This window comes from Agelaius tricolor, unplaced genomic scaffold (assembly GCF_023055355.1).
Source record: "Agelaius tricolor isolate 1412-34295 unplaced genomic scaffold, bAgeTri1.0.p SCAF_15, whole genome shotgun sequence".
In the NCBI taxonomy this organism is placed as follows: Eukaryota; Metazoa; Chordata; class Aves; order Passeriformes; family Icteridae; genus Agelaius; species Agelaius tricolor.
This window is the reverse complement of record NW_027269275.1, coordinates 5,922,359-5,943,027: the sequence shown is the minus strand read 5'-3', so window position 1 is coordinate 5,943,027 and position 20,669 is coordinate 5,922,359. Positions and strand designations below refer to the sequence as shown.

At 38.9% G+C, this 20,669-nt stretch overlaps 1 protein-coding gene across 1 annotated transcript; it reads left to right on the top strand.

Moving 5' to 3' along the window:
• The first annotated feature begins 81 nt into the window (after positions 1–81).
• On the top strand, positions 82–20,669 carry TDRD12 (tudor domain containing 12). Its single transcript, XM_071440268.1, has 31 exons — positions 82–537; positions 1,415–1,573; positions 1,872–2,008; positions 3,120–3,239; positions 3,840–3,895; positions 4,677–4,762; positions 5,656–5,857; positions 6,022–6,098; positions 6,376–6,434; positions 7,146–7,206; positions 7,858–7,962; positions 8,352–8,534; positions 8,974–9,127; positions 10,052–10,179; positions 10,714–10,902; positions 11,625–11,753; positions 12,597–12,714; positions 13,458–13,591; positions 13,678–13,898; positions 14,093–14,192; positions 15,285–15,472; positions 15,787–15,994; positions 16,514–16,606; positions 17,481–17,650; positions 18,162–18,224; positions 18,314–18,423; positions 19,406–19,460; positions 19,625–19,738; positions 19,819–19,972; positions 20,066–20,132; positions 20,468–20,669. Exons 1-31 carry the CDS (start codon positions 517–519, stop codon positions 20,551–20,553), a joined length of 3,747 nt encoding a protein of 1,248 aa, XP_071296369.1. The 5' UTR covers positions 82–516; the 3' UTR covers positions 20,554–20,669.

The window sequence follows — 20,669 nt, the reverse complement described above, 5'->3', positions numbered from 1 at the left end:
TGGAAGTTTCATTATTCTGTTGTAACTCCTGGGTCTGGTATGTACCACTGCAGACAGATGTAGTGTGAAATGCTAATAAAAATTTGTGATATTAAACTTGTTTGCTGAGTTTGGGATTACTCTTTTGTATTAGGCTGAGGGATTTTTTTAAAGTTGTAAATATTCTCCTTTGGTGTTTCTATTCATTTGATCATGTAGGTAGGTTGTAATAGCCCTTGTCTGTGATCAGCCTATTTCTGCTGGCCTTTGAATGGAAGAGATGCAGCATGGATGGTAAATCCTAATTAGGCTTTAACATAGTCCCTCATTAAGAAAGCTGGTTTGAACCCTTTGAAACGTGTAAATCATAACAACAAGTTGCTGAAATTATTACTCCTGACATGAGTAGAAAAAATTTATAGGCTTGCTTTAGGTGTATGCCCTTCAAATAGGCTTCGAAAAAAATGGTGGCAATCAAAATGGTTCATCAAATGTTTTTCTTTTACAGTAGTTATAAGGGAGACACAGGAGATAAACATGGAAGTCGCAGTATTAAAGGTATGCTTTTTTTTTTTTTTTAATCTGAAGAATTGGTGTCTATATCCATGTGACTTTCTGGAGGTCACATTTACAAAAAAGATGTTGCCTCTGTATTTCCATTTGCCATCATTTCTTTGCACTTGTGGAGTCAGTTTGGGTTATATATGTTTTGTTGTTTGTTTTAGGATTTACTGTAAAATAGGTAAGTGTGTGAATTAACATGGGCAGGCAGCCAGAAAAACCACAAAGCCACAGCTGAAATAAAGAGAGTAAATTTATTTAGTTGCCTGGCTAACTGGAGGATCTGGGGCACACCCAGGTGGACACTGGCAGGCTCAGCCCATCCCATCCCAGCAGTCTTCATTAGGAACCCTGTGAGCTCCCCTGTACTTTTTATGATCTCTGAGCTTTGAGAGCTATGATCTCTTTGTCCTAACATGGAGCTCAGCTTGTCCATGAGAGTGCCTCCAGGCCTCTCCAAACACCTGTATTACCTCTACACTGAAATTATTCTTCTCAAAACAGAGACTCAACAGCAGTAGGCATAACAGATGGGATTTCCCACTCTGATACTCTCCAGGCCTGAGGACTGCACATGGAAGTAAAAACCTTTGTCTTCACACTTCTTCCACTGTTTGGTTTAACCAAGTTTTTAGATAATGGTGCTCCCTTGTAGACCCCACATGGTGTTTGTTGCAGTGCTAAAGAAACTTGGAGGCCATTTCATGAACTAATGCTATGAAGGTGAAAGATGTTTCACGTATTAACATTCTGTATCTCAGTGCCAGTCACCATAATTTTGAAGGTGCCCTGTTAAAATCAAGTTTTATTTTTACATCTGCTGCTCAGATACTCTTAAAAGTCAGTAGTATTTATTCTCTGCTCCTTGGCCCAGGCTGAGGATCCAAGTTGCTTTTGGATTGCTGTGAAAGAATCTGTGCCCGGTGTAGTTGGTGAAACTGTGTATGAAAACCTGAATGCTGAAATGGAACAGTTTTATAACTGCTATAAAGATGCAGATGAAGTAAAACAAGAGGAGATAAAAAAAGGCCAGGTAAGATCATTGCTCTACATAGAAATAATCTATTACTTGAATCTGTTTGGTGGTGAAGTATTAAATACATGTTGTTTTCTTTTTTTTTTTAATTTCACACAGAAAAACAGATAATAGCATCTCTGTGAGTTGTGTTTTCTCATCTGTAAGCCTTCTAACTGGAAGCTATAAGGCTTGCATTTTGCAAAGAAAATGGAAGGCTGTGTAATAAATACTGTGTCCTTGCCTTTGAAAAGCCTTTGAGTGTAATTGGGGCCATGTGACAGAAGCTGCTGTCTTGTTCTTTTTCTCTGCTCAGGTTTATGTGGTTTTCAGTGAGGAGCTGAAGTGCTGGTGCAGGGCTCTGGTGGAGTCAGTGAGGTGCCAGGCAGAGGGTTACCAGCTCAGCTGTTTCCTCGTGGATTATGCCAAGTACTGCTTTGTTCCATCAGAGAGGTGTGTCTTTTTGTTACTGTCATGTATTTGTAAATAATCACATATAATAAATTTGCTAGTAGATACAGATGCTGTTAATATTTATTTAGTTAATGAATTGGTTTAATTGAGGTGTACATTGTGTCCACAAGAAGGTGCTAACCAAATAATACACTTGAAAGGACCTAAGTGCAAACCAGTCCTTATTTTGTGCCAAAGATGCTTTCCATTTTAGGTTTTGCTTTTTTAAAGATTTAGAATAGAATTAATGTCAGTCTGTTGTGATTGAGATGTGTGATTACAAGTTAAAACTTACCTTTATATTCTTTTCTTCTTTAATAATTTGGTATATACTAAAAAAAAATTACAGCCAATGAAGTTCAGGCACAAAAACCGTCTATAGAAGCAGGGTTTCACTTGCTGCAACAGCTTTTGAGGTCTAAACATCAATGTGTGGGGGTTTTCCCACTGTAGTTGACCAACTTGTTTATTAAGAGCTGCCAGTTTGTCTTGTCATGGTGCCAAAAAAGGTGAGTTTTCACAGGTTCTGAGTTCTTGATGAAATGAGCGGAAAACCTTGTGGTTTTAAAACCTTGAAAAATATGTTCATGTGTTTCAGAGCAAGCTAGTCCAGCTCTTAAAGTTTGTTTGTTTGTTTGTTTGTTAAAATATGCAACTTGGAGCACAAGAAACTTCACCAAATTGGTTTTGGTAGTATTCCATAAAATTAAAGTATTTTAAAATAAATAATGTTTTGACTGTTGCTTTGTTGGAAAACGACTGTTGCTTTGTTGGAAAACGACTTGATAATGGGTTAAATACCATGAAGATATTTAGAAGATGAGTAGCAAGAAGACTTGAAACTGCAGTGGCAAAGGATCAGAAAGATTTCAGGTAACTAGGGTGTGTATTGATACTAAATGAATAGAACAGCAATCCTATTCATCAGTTGGTCCTGATGGCGCCTCTTAGAGTGAGACAGTGGTTTCAAGGTGGGAGCCAGTGGCATCCAAACTCCTGGAAGAACAGTGTTGTCAAATTCAGGATAACAAGAGGTGCTTTGTGAGACCAGTGACTTCTGGAGAAGAAATTCTGCCCTGTAAAATCAGATAATTTCCACTTTGTTTTGCAGCATTCGAGTTTTACCAGGAGCATTCGCAAAGATCCCACACAGAGCAAAGAAGTGTCGGCTGCACTGCACAAAGCCTCTGACCCTGCATATTGACTACTGTGAAAACACTGCCAAAATAGGGTAAGGAGAGCCAGTAAATACATTCTGTTGGTGCACTTCTGAAGTGTGAGGGTTCAGTGTAGAATTTTTTAGAAGGGATTATATTTCAAGAAGAAACCTGCAGTATTCTCATAGTAAACACAGAACTGTACCTTCTACTAAGAGGAAAATCAACTCTATTCCAGCTGAGAGGACAAAGCTCCCCAGGGAATTGGTGGAGTCACCAACCCTGGAGGGATTTAAAAGATGTATAGATGTGGCACTAAGGGACATTGTTGAGTGGTGGCCTTGGCAGTGCTGAGTTAGTGGGTGGACTCAGTGATCCTGGGTTTTTTTCCAACCTTAATGATTCTATGATTTCTTCATATGTTATATTTGGTGCAAGCCATGATACTGTGACAAAAGATCTTTTAATTTTGATCAGTTCGTAATATTGGTGAACTGGAACAATATTACCAAACTAAAGTGATGTGCTGAGTAAACAGATTCTGCTGATTTATCTAGCTGGGCACTTTGTAAGAATTTTCATGATTTAGAGCTTTGTGCTTGTATAGAATTTTTTTTAAATTACCATTTTCATGTTTGTTAATCTGGAAAGACTGGTTGTGTTTATTTTCCTAGACCAGCCAGAAGATGGGATACTGCTGCCATTCAGCATTTTCGAAAGCTTCTTGAAGGTAAACAGCACTTCAGTTTTGAGAAAAATTAATTGTGAGGGAAATGTAGTACTTGTGTACAAGTTCATTATACTTGAGTATACTTGACTATATTTATAAATGCTGTTAGTTAAAAACAATGAGAAAGGAGCTACCTAAGTATGGAGTGACTAAGGCACAAGTACTTGTGGAGCTGTATTTGGAGTACTCTGGGCTTCCATGCTGCCTAAGTTTTGGTAGGTCAGTAGATGTATTTAGGCTGGATTAGGCTAACTGAGGGAGCATTCATGTCACATTTGTTTTGAACATTGGAACCATTGTGTATATTCAACATGAGACTCTGAATCAGCATCACTGCTGTCCTGCATTAGCATGTGCAGAGGTGCTTCAGGACTTGGATTAGCTGTGTTTCCCAAATGAAAAGTGTAACAAAGCTGTACAGATGTGCAAATACAACTTCTTTCAAGAAAAGGAAATGTCACACTTGGAAAGCACATGCTGGTGCCTAGCCTGTCAGAGTCCAAGAGAAAACCAAGATTTTCAGTGTAGAACTAAGAGTGGTTTGTCTCGAGGGGTTGTTAATCTGTTTCAGCTCTCAAACCTCCTCCAAAGAATAAGGACAAGTTCCTTTTTGGAGCTTTTAAGTTTTTATTGTTAAATTCCTCATTTCACTTAGGTGAAATAACAAGTGTTACACATTTTTAATTGTGATGCCTGATTTTGTCTGTCTTAGTACAAGTGAAGAATGTCAATAGTGTGATAGGAGTCTAATCTTCTTTCTTGTGTTTGTTACTGCATTTAGAGGCTACTGAGGTTAAAGCCACAATACAGACAGTAGAAGATCAAGTGTTAGAGGTGTTTCTTTTTGTGACTATAAAAGATGAAAAGGTAAGATACTTTTATATTGCCAGCACTATTAGTGTAGTTTGGTATTAGTTTAAGACTGGAAAGCATGGCTAGCATGTTTTATTCAGATACAGTAGAAGCTAAATCATTAATTTATTAGAGGTTTTTATTACAGTGCTGTTCATTGTAAACCTTTGGAGAAATTGCAAGAGGCAGAACTTGTATTTTTCTCTGCATTAACCTTTTTTTTTTCCATAAGCAAGTGAAGTTCAGCCACTATTTAAGTGGATAACTATGTGCATTATTTGGTGTACATCTTGGGGTATCATGTTTGAAGATGTTTCAGTAAGGCAGCTGCATAATACTGTAAAAACAACTAAAATTTCACACTCTTACATACAGATGAGTCCTCAAGGAGCTGGAAAAAACATCCAATCTAGTTCCACTTGCCAAAATGTGTAACTTGTGTCAAATATCTGGGGTAGCTACTGCTGGACTGAAGCAGCTGTATAGTAGATAAAAGAAGTTTTAGGCCTAATACTGCCCTTTTTTTCTGCCAGATTTTGATGTGTGCTGAATCCAAAAGAAATAGAAGCTTCACTGAATCAGAGGGTTCTTTGAGGGCTCATAGAAACAGTTAATTCAGTACAGAATTTTGGCCAGAAACCTGGAACTCAGTAATTAACACCTGTGGAAAGAACATACATGAAGATAGGACTTTGCTTTTTTTAGAACTAATAATTGACAGAAAGCATTCGCTGGCATTTCTTACATATGGGTTTCTGCTTGGTTGGATTTTGTTTGGGGTTTTTATCATATATAAAAGCACTGCTTTTGTTTAAATCTTCACATAAATTTTAAACAAATACATTCTTGTGTAGTTTATTGCTTGTTGACACTGATCAAAAAAAGATCTTGTTTGTGGTTTTTTGTAGATCTGTGTTAATGATGATCTGGTTGCAAAGCACTTTGCTCATTACAAGGAAGATGAAGGGACTGCAGGGAGTTCCTCAGATGTTTCTGACGATGAAGTGTCCTTAAATGCTGAGTGTGTTCCAGTGGAGTTTGTTGGTCCTACGTTTCTTGCCAGGCCAAAACTGCCCTTTGGGGAGGAGGTGTCACCTCATCTTGGGCCAGGTGGGACCCACAGCTGGGGAGACAGTCCTTTAGTTGGATGTGTGGAATGGGAATGTCCTGTCTTGGGTTGGATCCCAGTGACTGGGACACATGGTGTCCATCTCTGGCTTTTTATGTGTTCAGATCATCAGAAATGGCTATCTCCATTTTATTTACCTTTTTAGGTCCTGCTGGTTGTAATTCTGTTCTTAAAAAGCCATCCCAAAGGTCGCACACAGATGTAAATGACAATACTGTGCCTGTAAGTATTACATTCTGTAATGAATTGTGAAATGCAAGCTACCATAAACATACATAGGCCAGATTAGGAGTGCTGTAGTCACCCAGCTTGTTATTTTTGGCAGTTTCCTGAAGCTTGTTACATCAAAATTGTTGCCTTAGTCAAAACAACTTTGAATTTGGAAAAGAATGCTGCAAAATATTTGGAGAATCCCACATGAGAAAAACACTTTCAACTTTGTGTTTTAAGTATTACTTTTGAACAGTATTTTAGTGCTTAAAATGTGTGTCCTTTCTAGGTGGTCAGCATGGTGCCAGATTTGCCTTCCAAGGAAGATAAAGCAGTTCAAACAGAGAGGTGTGGTGCAGTATGTTAAATATTCAGAATGATTCTGTCATCAGACAGCTGGGAGCTGTAGTGTGTTTGCAGTTACTGTTCTTAGGCCTCTAAAGGGCAGAGGGAAAGGAAAGCTACAGACACATGCTTTTGGGGAAGGAGAGTCTTCAGAGCTGCTGATGGTTACTCTGGAAAAATACCAGTTATTTCTAAACAGTAGCTTGACAACAAGGGTGGGGTGAGGAGGTATTTTTCTGCACACTAAGTGTGTTAATTTGCTTTATTTTATGTTTAGTGATTTATAAAGTTTTCAGATTTAATAAAATAGGAGTGGATCAATTTGTGCATGCTTTCACTGTGCTACAGGTCAGTTGATGCATATGAAGTAAACCTCAGGAGTATTTCTTCTGTCAGTTTCTAACTGATGCAAAGATGAGTTCTTTTATGTTTTGGAACTTTAAGAAGCCTTTTTTTCTGCAGTCCAATCTATTTTTCTTCTTATGTCAGAGAAGTTAATTTTGAAAAAGATTCTGAAAGATTGTTTTCACTAAATTTTGCTTTCTGGGGGTGTGTTTTGGTTTCTGCTTTTGTATTGAGGATTTTTCTCATTGGCATAGATATGTCAAAAATACTTCAAGTGAATTGCTTCATGACACTTGGGAAGTACTGGTGGTATTTATAAATTATGTTTTTCTTTTGATTTATGTCGTTTTTAATGTCCCTGCTTCTCAGGATTCCACAGTTCTTAAATGCCAGTTTCCTTCAGACACACACAGTTGAAGATGACCAACAGGTATTTCAAACATTCACTTTTATTTAACTTGGTTTGTGCTCCAGACAGTTTGGCTTTGGTAGCATTGGGTCTTTGTGGAAGGAGGCAGGGGCTGACTGCTCCTGCATCGGCCTCTGCAGGCCAGAGCTGAGCCAGCCAAGTTGGGGATGCCTCTCTGAATTTAAGAAAGGGCAAAAACACAGGCAAGGGAACAAAAAACCAGTGAGAAACAGTCAATGCCAGGGTCAGAGGAGTAGAAGGAGCTCCATGCAGGTGTTTCTGAAGGGATTGCAGTCTGTGGAGGACCTGCATTGGAGCAGAGAACAGAGGTTGCCATCTGCATTGTGACTGCTGTCCCTGCCTCGTGCTGCTCCTTGTGGGACTGAGTGCCAGCTGTGCACAGAATGTCCACTGCATCTCTTGAGGGGTTTCAGACAGTGAAAAACCATCTTTGAAAGTCTTTCTTCAAGAATAGCAATAACAAGTTTTTATCTCACCCTTGGTCTGTGTAACCTATCATTATGTATGAATCATATTTAAAATGAATTCAGAATTTGATTCATTTACATCAAAATGCCATTTTTTAAATACAGTGAGTGCTTCTGAATTTGTGTAAGCTAAGCCCCTTTTGTTAAGTATTGCCATTATAATCTATTTGTCTCATGGTTTCAGAGTTTACAAGACGTTGGGAAAGAAAAAAACTTTGTGTTCCTGAGCAAGAAAATTGAACCATCATCAGTTTTGGAAACAGCACCACTTTTTGATGGTCTGAAAAAGGTAGAGGTGATGATACTACATTGATTATCTTTTTAAGACAAGTTTCATACCTCAAATTACCATAGTAAATATTACAGTAATACCTCAGTTTGATTGAGTAATGTACAAGGTTGTTCATATGGTTGAATAAATGAAGCTTTGGAGAAATGCTGTAACAATTTTACACATTTTTTTTCTGGTATATTAGCCACTGCTACAAGTGGACTTGAATTTTAAAACATTAATGTAACAGCTGAGCCCAGAAGGTGGTTTTTCATATTACCTGTTAAGGACATTTGTTATGTAATGGGTCAGAAGCTTTTAAATCACTTGTTGTTACACTTTGTCTTGTTTTGTTGGTGTTTAAGTACACTGATTTACTGGGAAATTATTAATTTCTATTTCTGTAGGAACTTGCTTGGAACAAGTTTTCAGGCCCTACCTTCACCCAGTCCTACTGTTGGCCACCAGTAGCTGAGGGATGTGATGTTGTCACCATCTCCCATCAGGGAAATGATCCCTTATTATATATTCCACCAGTTCTTACACTTTTGCAGGAAAGTGACTACCAAGTCTTGCCAAACATGAATGGGGTATGTATATATTGGAACAGAGAACCTGTTACTGTCTGCATGTTTGGAATGTATACATTAATGTCATCTCAGTGTATCTTCATGATGTCTGCCAGTTTCTGTAAGGCCTCTGCTTAAAGGATTTGGATGGACTCTATGAATGAGGCAAGTCCCAAACTTACTTTTAAAGCAATCCCTAACAAGTGGTTCATGCCCTGGCACTTACATACACAGTGGAGCTTTGTTTCTGCATGAGTAGTATGTACTTATTAACTAAAATGGGTATTAGCTGTTTTAAATACTACAATGCATTTTCTAGCTTCTGTTAGATCATAGAATTACTGAGGTTGTAAGGGACCTCTGAAAATGGCCCAGTACAACCACCCTAGTAAGACAAGATTCTTAAGGTTCTGTACTTCTGTCTGACAAATGTTGTCAATTTTTGTACCTGTGCATGTAGCCACTAGTACTGATTTTATGTCCTGGATGGAAGAAGGCACAGCTTGTTTTTGACCTGCTGAAAACATACAGGAAGGGCTGCAGACACCTTCATCCAGTGCTGATAACCCTTGGGCAGAACAAGGAAGCAGCCAGCCAAATGGAAATCCGAGGCTGTAAGAACACTTTGTCATCTTAGTTGTGCCTGAAGGCAGTGTGGGTTGCCTTAATTGCAGGAGCACGTGAAAGAACAATTTCTGCTTCTCAGGTTCTTGGTTTATTTGTTGAAATGCTGGTTTACAATTTGCTGTTACAATAAATGGTCAGTACTTTGTGTATCTAACTTGGTAGCATGCAGAGGGTGCTCCAAAGAGAGGCAGCATAGAAGGAATAAAAAGCTGTTGGGAGACTTGCCCTGCTTAGACCTATGTACTTAAAACACTGATGTGTGTTCTGGTGTGGTGCCTCTGTTTGATACCTGCATTTTCAAAAGTGGCTTTTGTTGTGCCAAAGGAATAAGGACTATGGATAGAACTATGAAGAATTGTGTAAAACTCCATTTCAGCAGTTGGTATTTTTTCATCCATCGTTCAACTTTGAGCCTGGTGGGTGAATTCAGGCCTTTAAGCAGCAGAGCTGTTGGTGTAATTGCCAGTGAGGATTTGTGTGGTTTTATTTCTATGTGTAGATAGATACTCGTGCACACGCATCTGTGTAAGTTCCTAAGCTACAACGTGTGCTTTATTCCACTGTTGAAACTGAACTTAATTGCTCTTGCATATATTTATAAATATTTCCCTTCTGGCTCTTTGGTTCTGAAGTTATTACCTCTATTTCCATTACCTTACTGGAAATGAGATGACATCCTGCTTTGTAAACTTGCTAACCTTCAGACATTTCACTGGATTTCAAAATGTCAGAGCCTCACCCACTCATGTCTTGGAAAACTTGGAGGAGTAGAAAAATACAAACTCCCCAGTTTTGAGATGATAAATCTGAATTACAAATGTGTCCATTTTTAATAAAGCTACCATGTCCTTTGTTGTCACAGTAAAACTATTCCAAGTAGTAATTCAGTAGTAACAATCTTTACCTTGTAGTTGAAATAGGTGTGACTACACCCTACAACCTCCTGAGACTGCTGGAACACAACACTGGGTTCTTGTGTCAGCTTTGCCATCTTGTTCTTGATGAGATCGAGGTGTTGTTTTCTGACACTTCTGAACAGGTAAATGCCTTCCACAGTCACTTGGCAAAATGCTGATCCAGTTGTGCATGAGTCTGGAACAGTGGCACACACTGAGGGAAAAAAACCTGGAAGTGGGTTTATTGTGAACCCCTTGTTTTTATTTTACTTTTTATTTTTGTATTTGCAAATTACTGTGTTGGCAGGTTGGGCTTGTCTTCTAGTTACCACCTAGTTTTTGCTGAATGTCTCTGCCCTCTCAAATCTTTGTCTAGGCTTTTTATATTAGAGATTTCAACAGATCTTTTTCCTGAGATTTTCATCTTCTCTGGACAGAATCCTGCATGCACATGTATATGCTGTCCTGTTGCTTTCTTATGCTTCAGAAGTCATGCAAAGAATAGGACAAAAGTGTACATATTTATACACTTTTGGGGAGTGAAACTTGCAGTTTGCTGTGGTAGTGGCTTTGTGACTGGAAAAAAAGAGTGTTCTCAAACGGTGTATTTTTTCTGGGCTGTCATGTGCTTGCTGGAATGTGATGAGAGGAGAGAAAAAAATCACTTTTCTTCCTAGGTGTTTACTATACTGGATTGTTACAAGAAAGCCACTGCTCAGGCACGGGGGAATCGACCACATCAGATCATTGCTGTGGGAACTCAGTGGAATAAACATATCACACCCTTGATCAAGGAGTTTATGAATGATCCTCACATTGTGATAACTGTTATTGAAGAAGCTGCCATCTTTGGAAATGTGCAACAGGTAAAACTTAGGAAACTGTGTCACTGCTTGGATATGTGGCTGCTGCTGGTTTATTGGAAGCAGCTGGTGCTGCAGTGCTGCCTCCCAGTGTCAGCTGAACTTAGAAATCGTGTGCAGGTGAGTCACTGAACAAGCTGGAGGTCTCTTACTTTCTTTCATAGGACTGAGATGAAGACAGTCCCTTGACTGTTCTGTGGTTAGTGCAAATGACTCTGAATTTGAGATCTATTTGCAAACAATACAGTTCTTGACCAGAATGTTTTTGCAGTTGTTAGCTGTGGCTGGCAGAACTACAAGGTAAGGAGTGCCAGGGCAAATCAAGTAAAGCATTTGGTTTGCTGCTTTCACACAATACCAAACTTTTTACCTCAAATTTGTAGAAGACCTATTACATATTCTTAGGTGTCTTTTCACTTAGTTTCCAGTCAATGTGGTATAGCCATGAGGAATAACAAGAAATGGTTTAAGTTTGATTTGAGTTACACCGTGTCTCAGCATGGCATCATTTGTGGATTTTGAAGGTTGGGAAATCTCCAAAAGTAGATACTCTGGGCATGTAAAGAAACTGAGAACTCACAAGTTTTTGTGAGAAGCCTTAATGATTGAGCAGAACTGAAAGTGTCAATGGTGGATGCATCAAGGTTAGGATTAGGAAGAATTACATAGTAAGATATGTATGGGTTATATGAATTACCAGCTCTCTGTTTTGTATTTGCTTTTAGGTGGTGCAACCCTGCATGAACAGCAACAGAACTGCTGAGTTACTCAAAATTCTGAATTTTACCCAGAGGAATCTTCAGAAAGTGCTGGTTTTCACTGACTCAGTAACTGAAGTAGAGTTGATTCATAAGGTAAGAAAGTATTTAAACTTACATAAGCAGGTTGGTTGTTTGTTTGTTTTTTTAATTCTAAAGTTATAACAAACTAAAATATCTTGGCTTCTGAGAATAAAGGAGGAATGTGAATTTGGAATTTAATCATTCCTGCTAAAAGTAACCCCAGACTATGACTGTCAGCAAATGGCTGACATAGATCATGTGATACTTCTAGGATTCATTTCTGATGTAAATATTGGTGCATGTGGATTGTTTATTCTTTGATGACTGTTAATGGAAGCAAATCTGGTTTGGGGTTGTAACTATCTAACACATTTCCCTTGAATATTTTGAGGGTTCAAGCATATCCAAACCAACCTTGCCACCACTTTAAAAAGTGCTTGTTGATGTTAAAGTAGGATTGAATGTGTTCATAGTAATTCTTGTTGGACAAGAATTCTTTGAACACCGACTTCAAATATTTTACATGGCCTCTCAAAATATTTCAGGGGTTCATGTGATGAAGAGTGCTTGTTCTGAGAGACTGAAACATGAATCTGCATGTTGTTAGATCATGAAATCAGAGAGAACACATTAATGAGGGGAAAAGCTTGACATTTTTATTTTCTTAAATGTCTAGCTAATGTATTAAAACATGAGAACATGAGCTTGTAGTTTTCTTTTTATACAGGAAATTAATGAACCTTATTTCCATTAATACATTCTTTTTTCATATAAGAAACCTAAATTTCATTAGTTCTTTGGTTGTATCTCTACAGTAAGATGTAAATTCTAGTAAGAGATGGCTGCCTTTTAGATTTGATTGGAGCAAGTACTGCAGCATTGCAGGAATGTGGAACTTTTTACTTTGCCATGCAGGCACTGAAGAGCAACTCGATAGTTTCCTTGAAAAAGCATAAAGAGAGCAAGTGTAATGCTGAGTGTGTCTTGGAGAGGTGGAGGAAAATGCACAGTTCTGGCACTCCTGCTGTGTTAGGTGAGGATTCTCTGTCTGGTTGGGATTGTATCTTAATGTAGAGCTAAGATCTGCACCAAGCACTTACACTGGGTTATCTCACCACTTCCACAGGGGCAGATCCCTATGAACTCTTTCCATTTCTCTATTTACTTCTTAATGCTACAGCCCTTTGTTTTGTTTTTTTCTTTTCTCCTGTTATTATTTTCTCTGTTTAGTTTAAAGAACCATGGATGTATTTCAAGATTTTCCATCATTTTCCAATTTCCTCTGCTACAGAGGAGATACAAAGTCTGAAATAATTTCCAAACTACAAAGATTTATTGTAATAATTTTCTGTAAGTTCCATTAGGGTTATTTTCCAAATTTTTTGCACTAACCTTTATCCATTTTCAAACTCAATTTGTTCTTTATGTTACATAAAAACAAGAAAGTGGACTTAGCTCTGCACAGAGCTATGAGAACTCCTGCAGTATTTCAGCTGTCTCCTGTCTTACTCCTGTGAATTACTGAGTGGTGCTTAATTCTCTGTATTCTGTGGTGCTGACAGGAAATGGAGAATTCTGTGAGCTTGGCATGAAATGCTGTGTCTGCCATATGCTGATGAGATTTATTGACTGGGGAAATAAAAAGCCTTATAGGAATGTATTGGGGAAAAATCCATCTTCCAGTTGGGAGAAGGAAATCAGCTGTGGTGTGTGTGATGTGATACTTCCCATGTTTGAATTACTACAGTTACATATCTGTGTAAAACATGTGCTTAGTTTTAACAGATGACTGCTTGCACTCCTTGGGAATCACAGATGCAACTTGGGTGATCCATTTCAGTTTCCCATCTCCAGCAGTCTTTGGGCAGCGCCTGCAAAGCATGAGTGACAACTTCTGCCCTGCCATAAAGGTTTGGGTGAACCTTGACTGGGTGGTGCTGAGTTATTACTGGTGGATTCCATAAACATTTCCCAAAATATTTCTCATTATTTCTAGGATTCTGCTGTAGATCAGGAAGATACGAAGGCAAAGTCAGTCATTCTGCTGACAGAGAACAGTTCCTGTCATGCACCTGAGATTTTCTACTACTTAAAGCATGCAGAAGCTGAAATTCCAGAAGAACTCTATGATTTGACTGCCAGGGTGCAGGAATCTGAGGAAGACAAGAAATTTTCAAGACCTCTGTGTGCTTCTCTTAAAGCATTTGGGATTTGCAGGTAAGGAAGTGTCAGTGTTTTGTGCCCTCAGTGATGGTTGCTGCTGATTCCTTGATGAATTTTCCTGTTGGATGCTTTATCTAAGACACGATTTGCTTGTGATTTTTTTTCCTGTTGCAAGTCACTTCACAGTATTTTAAAAGTGAAAGCAAAGAGCTTTTTTCTAAACTTGTTGTGTTTTTTTTTTAATGTAGGATCAGAACAGAGTGTCCAGATCGTCATCAAATTAATTTATCAATAGACATGGCCCAGAATATTGCAGCTGAAATGATAGAAACACCTGAACGTGTGACAGTAAGTTACAGTTTTCCTTGGATTTGGGTACCAAGAGGACAGGTCCTAAACAGCTACTTAAACTTTTTTTTTTATTCAGTGTGCCAGATGTTCTGTGTGTTGTGTTTTGTTGGTAATTCTGTTTACCTCAGGTTTTTTTCCTGTTTTGAAGATTGACATTTTGTGGGAAGAGGACTTGTGTTCTGTGTATTCATTCCTTTTATAATTTGAGACCGTATATCAAAATTAACAAAGATGGAGGTTTCTATAAACTTACATTTCTTGTAGAAGAAACACAGAGTAATGTGTGGGAGTGAGGAGAAGTTGAAGTGGAAGGATTTCTTTCTTAGCTGACATGTTTGTGCAAACCTGTTGAAAACTGAGCATTTTCTGGCCTTGGGATTACAGAATGTATTTTCATTTTTGGTATGCCCAAGAAATGGGGAGCTCCTGTCTTGTAGGTAGAACATTGGAGTTATTTCCTTCAAAAATATCAGTGCTTTGGAAGATTTTTACTATAGGGTGCTGTTTAGTTAGACTTCTTTTTCAGTAGTTCCACATCCATGAAACCTTTGTGGCTCTAAGGTTGACTTTGCTACAGTGATTCTTCATATCCCAGTAACAGTTTGTGTCTCCAGCTCCCTTTGAGATTTGGGCTTTATCTGAGGTGCTCTCAAAGCAGCATTCTACACATTGGTGTGCACAGCTGTGTTTGTAGTCTTTTATTTAAGTCCTTTTGGTGCCAAAAAAGCAGTCAGTTGTCCCTGTAAGGCTGGGGAGCATTGAGAGTAGAGCTGGAGTGGTGCAGAATGTGTGAGTGGTTAATAGCCTGACAGATAAGTGGCAGAGCTCACTGGTGTTCCCTGAGGTGGAATATCATCACCTGACACCCAGCAGCTCCTGTTCCATACATTGCTGTCCACTGCTGACTCAACTATGGCCAGTTAGGATTGAGAATAAGAACAACTCACTGTTCTCTGAACTATGTATGTATAATATCTGTCACCTTTCGAGGCTGGAAAGAGGTATATGAACTATATATAAAGACTTAAATTTCATTGGTTTGAGAAATCACACACCCCTCCTTTCTGCTGATGTATTTGATCCTTTCAGATCCTGCCTCTCTTCATCGAACATGCAACAAAGTACTTTGGTCGAATAGTCAGGAAGCAAAAGGACCAATATACAGCTCTTGCTAAAGAAATGAATGATTACTTCAAGGTTCCAGGACACAGGATTTCTGTGAGCACTGTGGAGAAGTCAGTGTTCTATGGGTTACGTGAGGAAGCCATTTGCCACAGGTAAAATTTTGTTGGCTTTTTACTTGATTCGTGTGCATGTATTTATACAAAGACTTTTAAAAACTTGACTGTTGGGTAAAGAAAAAAGTCCTCAAAAGCAGCAAAAAAACCACTGCTATGCCAATAATGCTTTAAAAAACTCTTGCCTACTCTGAGCTCATGAATGGCAAACAAAGATGGTTCCCCACACATGCACTTGGTTACAGAGTGGACTGGGGAAATGTCAGTTTTAAAATGAGAGCAGTTTTAAAAAATATCCTGCACACCTGGTTACATGAGTAATAATCCTGTGTTTCTTTTCCTGCTGTATGAAGGGTTCAGGTGGTAGAGACTGCAGCAAAAGATGAAGAAAATGCCTATAAGGTCACAATTAAATACATAGATGAAGGCAGGACACGTCAAGTGAATAGTGATCAGCTGCTTCACCTACCTGTGAAATTTCAGAGTCTGCCACCTCAGGCTGTGGAAATTATAGTTTGTAGAGTAAAACCCATAGATAATGAAGTTGAATGGAATCCAAAGGTAATAAGCTGGTTTTGTATGGTATTTCTGTTACATTCTTTACCTTCTCTTTCTGTTTTCTTCAGGAAAACAGTTACAAACTGTAAACTTGGGTACCAAACTGCATTGCTTCCTAATATTGACACTACCTGCAATTGGGGCAGGTTCTAAGAAGGCCAATTTTCTTTTTTTGTTTTTCTGTGAAATAATACAGGGAAGCTAATGGGATTTTTTCTCTCTGGTTTCAATGTCTTTCTTTTAGAATAGGTTCTCACTACTTTGGATTCTGGGGGAGGAACAGGGGAAGTGTAGCCTCTCTGAATTGATTTGTGTTTGAGTGATCTGTCATTGTCCTTGAAGGCTAGTATTGTTCTAAGTTAGAGTTAAGTTAAAGTGTTCCACTGGTTTACTCAAAACTATTTGTTGAATACCCTTTTCATTGTTTAGCTCAGGAGTTGTTGTTCCATTGTAGTTCAAGTGACTGTAAAGCTGTGTTGGTATCCATACATCTCAAGTGCAGTGATAACTTGTTTTTCCTAGGTGACTGATCACATCAATCACAAAATTAAAGGAAAAGTTCATCATGCAAAAGTGGTGCATACCTTGGGAAAGACAGTTTGGGTTGACCCAATGGTAGGTATAGAATTACAGCACAGGGAAGTCTTAGTATATCTGCACACAGTCCAAGACTCTTCCACAAATTAGTAAAACAAGTGTATTTGGGAGGTACTGGTGTTCAGTAGTTTGCCTTGTGAATTCAGTCCTGCAGTTTGTTACATTCCACTGGAAGAATGAAACTGGGACCATCCAAGATGTTTTGCTGATATCCAACAGCTCTTGAAGTAGACTTAATTTATTTTGTTTATAAATTCTTAATTCTACTCTTACAGCCTTTACACTAGTTTGCAGTTGGTTTTAGTCCAAATTTTTCTGCAAATTAAAAAAATGTTAAAATGTTACTCCTTCATTTTCTTGATCAGAACAGGAAAAATGACTGCTCTTGTTCTTGGAGTTTTCTTGTTTTACAGTTCACATCCATTAGCATCTTCAGACTCCTTGATTTTGTGGAGTGAGTCAAGTGAAAAATGGATCAGAAAAATTATCTGGAAGTCATTCTTTTCAGTTCCCATATGGTGTAGCTCAACCTTTCACCAGTTTTTGGCTTTGGCATTTTTTCTTGTGTCCCCCACCCCCTCAGCTGTTCTCAGGATGCCTGGGGCTCGAAGTTCTTTACTGCAGGAGGTCTGTTATGGCTGTCAATTGCCACCCTGGTTCTGTTAGTGCACACAGCCAGTTGCTGGAGCCATTGTCACAATGCAAATTACAGTGATGGTTGGAAAACTATTAAACATGGGGGATGTTCCTGTCTGAAAATCAGGAAAACCAAATTGCCTGCAGGCAATAGACAATAGGGCTACATTGGAAGTCTGACTAAAGGAGCAGCTTTGAGTTGGAGGGAAGCCATTAAGGAGCTGTGCTTTGCCTTTATTATGTTGTTTAATTCAAGGTTGGGGTTACCCATCTTCCCACGATGAGGATGTGGATCAATGAGTACAACATTCGGTCTGAGATTTTGTCGACGGGTTTGGGAACAGACAATCCTGAACATGTAGGAGAAATTCAGAAACTGTGCACACAGATGCCAGTTGTGGATCATGGACAGAGCTTGGAGCATTTGTAAGTATTAGCAATTTTTTTTTTCAGCATATATTTTATTAAGAGAAAAACTGTATTTAACTGAATATGCACTGACAGTGATGTTCATTTAAATGCAGGAGCAGTTGTGTTTGCAATATGTCTACCTCCCATTAACTACTCTTTAGCCCCATAACACCAAGGAAAAGAGAATTCTAATTCTAGAAAACAGTGATCTAGAATTTGATGCAGACAGGCAAGTTAGTAACTTTCCTATCTCTGTGACTCCTAACTTACTAACTGTAGTTAGTACTGAGTCTGAATTCAGATTCTGTCAGAATTTATGATGCTCAGTAGCTGGTTTGGATGCCAGTTGGTCAATATCTGGTATCTCAGGCAGAACCTGTTTGCATTTATTCCTTTCTCCTGGGAAAGGAAGTTTGGGATCCTCCATGTCATTGCCAGAGCATGTAATGCTAGGGACCAGACAACTTGACTGTGATACTGTGTGCTGAAATGTGTGTAATGCAGCTGCTTGGATCATTTTTTACAGACCTGCTAAGCCTGAGACTACTGTTGAAAAATTTGGAACTGCACTACAGGATTTGTTAATAAGGTACAGATTAAAGTAGGGGGAGGCAAAGTAAGGTGAAGCTGACTGTCATTTGTGGGTTTCCTTTTAAAACTGCTTTGTCCTGTGTTCAGAAACACAAAAGAGGACACAGCTGATCTAGAGGAAGTGTCCAGTCCACAGGATCCCTCAATACAGGAAAATTCTTCTGAAAGCTGTAACAGTCCTGTGACTCCTCCAAGCAGTAAGTCTTCAGTCCTTTCCACACGTTTTCAAACATGAATTCAAGTTAGGTGCTGATACCAGCCTAACATTCATCCTGCAGCTGCACACTGCTCTGGGTCCAGAGCAGCACCACGTGGCTGCTGTTTGCAGCCTTCCTGTGAGCAGTCAGGAGATGCTGGGAGAGTGACTCTTGCTACTGAAACTGTGGCGGTCTGGGGAATGCTCTGTCCTTGAGACACTTGGAATTCTTTGGCTGTGAGTGAAACATGTGAGCAGGACATCTCTGCTGTAGAGGGGACGAGAGCTCTGCTGTCCAAGGCCACAGGATTGAAGGGAGTTGAAATCTGTTGAAATAAAGTTGTTCTCAGGGTAATTTTTTTCCAAGACTGAGAATGGCAGAAAATGGTGCTCCCCCCATTTCTTTTTCATCTAATCTCAAGGATGTGTTTACTGTTCTGTCAGTAGAGGCTTAGAAATGCTCAGGCATAGCAGGGGGACAGGATTACCTGCTAGCAGCTGACACATGAGTGGAAGGTAAGGAGGTTCTAGCAGATAAAAAGGCTGGAGTGCTTATTGTAGAAGGTTTTTTTTCCCTGTTAATAGTCACACTAATGCCATATTTTGAGCTGTGTTGTTGACACCCCTATTAATAATTTCATTCCTGAAGCTCCCCACTAATTCCCAAAATCATGTTTCAGGTGTCAAATAAATAATGTTTTGAAACTGGAGAAAACTTTTACCTGACCTGGAAAAGAACATGTTTGGTTAGATTTTTTTAAAATCTTCTAACACCAACTAGAGTATTTTTGAAAATAAATTTTTTTGTTGAATTACTAACTTTATGAAATCTTTCAGGATAGGAAGTACGCAATATTAAGGACAAAGACAGTAATTTGGTTGCTAGCAAGTTATTTTTGTAATGGTACAGGGCAATTCTGGGAATACCTGTTGTTTATACTATAGGGAAGTATAAAAGATGTTTCTGGATGTCTTCTTTTTAGATGATGTAATTCAAACAAAAGAAGCAGAAGACTCTACTGTGCATCAGCAGAAGGGGTAAGAAAACAGTGATTCATTCCCATCTTGTGCTGGTGTAGGTCTGCATGGCCCTGGCTAAGTTGTGACTTCATGGGCAAATTCTGGCTCTGTGTGAGGCAGCTTGGCTAAACCTCAGTGGTTTTCTGCTTTGGAAAGTACCTATTAAATGAACTGTCTTGCAGCTGTCATCCACCAATCAAGTGGTTTCAAGATGATGTGAGTGTGACACTGAAGGTGCAAATACTGAGGGCAACTGACAGTAGATGTGAGTTCTGTAGAGAAAAGGTAACTTTCAGGTAGGTTTAAGAAACTTCAGTATAATCAGAAAAATGTCTTTGTTTGGGTTTAGTGTTTTTAAACTGACTGTATATTGCAGTGCTTATTCAGAAGGCAAACTTTATGTGGCTGACCTGGAGCTGTACCAGTCAGTAATTGCAGAGAAGTCCACATGTGTGATTAAGGATACAGAGGCTGTGATTTTATTGGTAAAAGAGAAGAAAGGAACATGGTGCAAATTACTAAAGAACAAGGTGAAGTGAAAACTAATTTGAGAGTTACTGAATGTTCTGAACATGTTTGCTGTGCATCAGAGCAGGTATTTCAAACTATCTTTTTGTCAACAGAATGTTCATGTGTCCTTAGATTTTGAATGCTGGGAAGAGTCTGAAGATGAAATCCCTTTTACAGTTGGTAAGGATTGTATGAATCTGTGTTTATAACGCATAAAATGATCAACGTTCTCTCTTTGCATTGCCTTTATCTGAAATATTTATTCCAGCAGGTGGCTCAAATTCTCTGGAAAGAGCTGAGGGGACCTCTAGAGCAAACTGGAGGCAGCAGGGCATTGTTCTGTCAGCTTAGCCCAGACTGAAGGCACATAGAAGTGGTTCTGAGTGTTTTGGTCTAGTTTGTAGTTAAAAGTGTTGGGGCTTGCTGGGTTGGGTCATTGAATAGCCCCATGGATTTGTTCTGGAGCTCATTTTTTCCTGGTTTATAAATGTTTACACCTTGTTAATCGCTTGCAGGTTCTGGAAAACTGAACTACCCTCCTGCAGGATCTGAGGAGTGGTTTGAGTCCTCAGAAGACAGCGATACAGAAAGTGATGACTAACTTGGAGGAGAAATTCCTTTCTCCTCTGATAAGAATTGTATTATTGTTAATTAAACAGTTGATGTAATTGTTGATAGTTGATGTAATTGTTAATTAAAAATGTTAGTGCCTTTAGA